Genomic DNA, 3,483 nt, shown 5'->3' on the forward strand with positions numbered 1-3,483 from the left:
CATTTCCCCCCCGCGGTCGGTGGGGTATCGGCTAAGTCAATACACACCCACACCCACACCCCATACACCGTAACATGAACGCTTATGAACGGTCCACGACCCCCCCGGCTTTGACGGCCCCCCCCCGCCGCACTTGTGCGGGCAGTGGAACTGTAACTGTAACTGTGTAATAGGTCGTCAATCCATTCATGCCGTTGGCCCCACCACCACCACCACCACCACCACCACCACGATCACCACCACGACCAAAAACAACAACAGCAACAACCCACAGCCCACAGTGTAACACCCCAACAACAATAGCGGCAACGAAAACAGCAGCAGCAGCAGCAACAGCAACACTGCCATCGACAACAATTACAGGTGCACATCTCTACAGCCACAGAAATCAGTGGTTCGAGGACATCAGAGGTTGTACAACATGTACGACAGTCAAGAAATATCAGAAGAACCTAGTACTGAAAAACGCACCATCATTTCTCATTTTAAACATAACTGACTTCTTTTTGCTGTTCCAGGCTGCCGGCCTGCCGAGCTAACTCCGGGCGGCTAGCAACCGTTCGGGATATGCCCACGACCGGGAAAGGGGCGGGGGGGGGGGGGCCCGGATTGTGTTGTTTGTGATGAACCGTTGCCGCCACAGGGCGGCGCTTCAGCATCTCTTTTTACACACATACACACATACATACAGACGCGCACACATACATACATACATACGAGCTACATGTGCCCTCCTACCACCCGCATATCTATCGCCACAAGCACACAAACCCAAAAAGCCCAGTAATCCCGGCTCCGGGCCCCAAACGGCTCCGGGCTCCGAAACCCACCCACATGAAATCGGCAATCGCCCGTGAGCGCATCAAAGGCAATGCCCACCTCCTCACAAACCCCAACAAACCCCCTACTTACTCTATTACTTCCTACCCGCACAGACAGACAGACAGACACACAAAGACACATACACGCACATGAGCCACACGAAGGCCAACAGACCAACCGCGAACCACACCACCTGTTTATCTGCTTAGTCGTGTATCTATGTATGTATGTTGTTACAGGGTGGTTAACTTCGCCAGCGGCCCCCTTTCCCGGGGCAGTTCCTGCTCTCCCCTGCTAGAGGGGCACCCTAATCCGTCACCCCATCCGACTTCAGAATGTATTCGTTGAGTTCGGCAACTCACCACCAGCATCCAACCAAATCTAGCGGATCAACGGCGCATCAACTGAGTTCCTGGTCAGCTCGCAAGTTGATATTATCACGTCCTACATCGTCCATATGATGGGGGGCCACCTCCCATATCAACATTCCTCAAACACCCGAGGAGCCGGCAGGCGGATTTGAACCCGGGTCGGCCGGGAGCAGAAGTCAGGCCATAACCTCTGCCAGCCGCCTGCCTATGTATGTATGCATTTATGTACGTATGCATGTATGTATGCATAAGTACGTATGTATGTGTAAATAGGAATGCATGTATGTAGATATGCAGACGTATGCATGTATGTCTGTAAGTATGTTGACGAGGTATGTAACCCACCCACCCACCCATCCTATAAGGCTGAGGTTAAAAACCCGCCAGGACCCCCTAACCCCACTCCCCCTTCTTCCCCCCCCCCCCGGGGGGGCCGCATCGCCATGCATCACTGTTAACATGCCCCCGCCGTTGCTGCTGCGGCGGGGCCACCCTAGCTGCTAGTACTGCTAGTACTGCTGCTGCTGCTGCTGCTGCTGCTGCTGCTGCTGCTGCAAGAATGGAAATTGGTTCCCCCCTGAGCCGATTGTCGATAACTATGTTGACGTCAACGATGATAATGGTGCGGCAGCTGCTACTGTTGCAAAGGCTGCTGCAGCGGCGGTGGTTGTGGCAGCGGCGGCTGTAGCACCGGTGGCGGCGCCGCCGGACTCCTGCTTATCTGTGATCCCTCCATCCTAGCTTGCACCGGCTGTTGCACCGGCTGTTGCACGCACTGTAGACGTTGTAGCGGCTGTAGCGAATGCAGCAAGTGAGGGTGCGTGCCCGCCGCCGCGGCGGCCGCCACCGCCGCTACTGCCATCGCCAGCTGCTGCTGCTGCTCCGGCGTCAGCGTCCCGCCGGTCAGCGGACAACCCTCTATGTCCAATGCTAGGGGTGCTGCTGGCTGCGGCTGCTGCTGCTGCTGCCGCTGCTGTGACGGCGGCGGCGGCGGCGGTTGGCCCACCGCGGATGGGACACCCATCGCCACTCCAGGCAGCAACATTGACCCGTGGGTCAATACCGGCAAGCCCCCATGCGTCGGGGAAGTGGCGGCGGCGGTGGTGGCGGTGGTGGCGGCGGCGGCGGCGGCTGCTGCTGCCGGTTCCGAGCCTTGTCCGGATTCCGGTCCTGGTCCTCGAGCAGGCGGAGGGGGAGGGGCAGGGGGAGGCGGGGGGGTTCCCATGAGGAGTTGGGAAGGGGACGCCAGCGGCATGACGGCGGCCAGGTGGCTCGACGGCCGGGATGACGGTGACGTCGCCGCCAGGGCGGCCAGGTGGGATGCAGCTGGGACTGGGACCGTCCCGCGGGTCGTTGCGGCGCGGTCGTCGTCGCCGCCGCCGCCGTCGCCGTCGCAGGCGTGGTCGCCTATCATAGCCGCCGCTAAATCCAGCGTGAAGCCCTGCTGGGCCGGGTGAGGCTGTAGCTGGACTTGGCTCCCTTCATCGGCTGTAGCTGAAGTAGCCATGAAGGCGTCACATGGGCCAGATCGTACAACCGCTGAGGCTGCGCAGCCACCTGGCGGCGGCGGCGGCAGCGGCAGCGCCGCCGCCATAGGAAGCGGCAGCAGCGGCGTCCGCCCGTCCGCGGGTTGCAGAGAAAATGTCAGAGGCAGAGACAGAGGGACCATAGGGCCCGTAAAGCCCGCCTCATGTGCGTGCATGTGTACGTGTGCGTGGGGATGTGTGTGTATGTGTGGCCCCAGCTGTAACCCCGCCAGAAGCCCCAGGGGCCCCCCGGCGCCGCCATCTACATGGCCGGCTGCCGCCGCCGCTGCTACTGCCGCTGCCGCCGCCGCCAGTTGCGCCTGGGCCTGCACCTGGGCTTCCTGGGCTGCCCTGGCGGCCTGAGCTGCCTGTGCTGCTTGAAGCTGTAGCTGCTGCTCTAGCAGATCTTGATGTAGCTGCTGCTGCTGCTGCTGCAGGTGCGGGTGTTGCAGGTGCGGGTGTTGTCGGAGCAGCCCCGGCGGGCCCCCACCCCCCCCCTCATCCTCCCCCCGCACCACATCATTCCCCTCCTGCTGACGGACAGACGGACAGACGGACAGCACCCCCTCGCCACCACCACCAACATCAACACCACCCTTCGCCTGGCCCGTCTGCTGCTGCTGCGGCGGCGGCTGGTTGTGCTTAAACTGTAAAGCCGCCGCCGCCGCCGCAGCAGCAGCAGCAGCAGCAGCCGGCGACGCTGCTCCTCCCCCTCCCCCTCCCCCTCCCCCTCCTCCTCCTCCTGCTCCACCACTGCCCGAGTG

At 61.5% G+C, this 3,483-nt stretch overlaps 1 protein-coding gene across 1 annotated transcript in view; it reads right to left on the reverse strand.

Moving 5' to 3' along the window:
- Positions 1 to 1,369: 1,369 nt before the first annotated feature.
- The window catches only part of VOLCADRAFT_93586 (uncharacterized protein), a gene marked incomplete at both ends in the record, with an annotated part of 6,560 nt that continues 4,446 nt past the window's right edge, over positions 1,370 to 3,483 (reverse strand). The window contains 5 exons of the mRNA XM_002952843.1: positions 1,370 to 1,394; positions 1,970 to 2,166; positions 2,200 to 2,369; positions 2,751 to 2,880; positions 3,235 to 3,366. Of these exons, the coding sequence (XP_002952889.1) occupies positions 1,370 to 1,394; positions 1,970 to 2,166; positions 2,200 to 2,369; positions 2,751 to 2,880; positions 3,235 to 3,366 (654 nt within the window). The remainder of the gene's footprint in view (positions 1,395 to 1,969; positions 2,167 to 2,199; positions 2,370 to 2,750; positions 2,881 to 3,234; positions 3,367 to 3,483) is intronic.

This window comes from Volvox carteri (assembly GCF_000143455.1).
Source record: "Volvox carteri f. nagariensis unplaced genomic scaffold VOLCAscaffold_32, whole genome shotgun sequence".
Classification (NCBI taxonomy): domain Eukaryota; kingdom Viridiplantae; phylum Chlorophyta; class Chlorophyceae; order Chlamydomonadales; family Volvocaceae; genus Volvox; species Volvox carteri.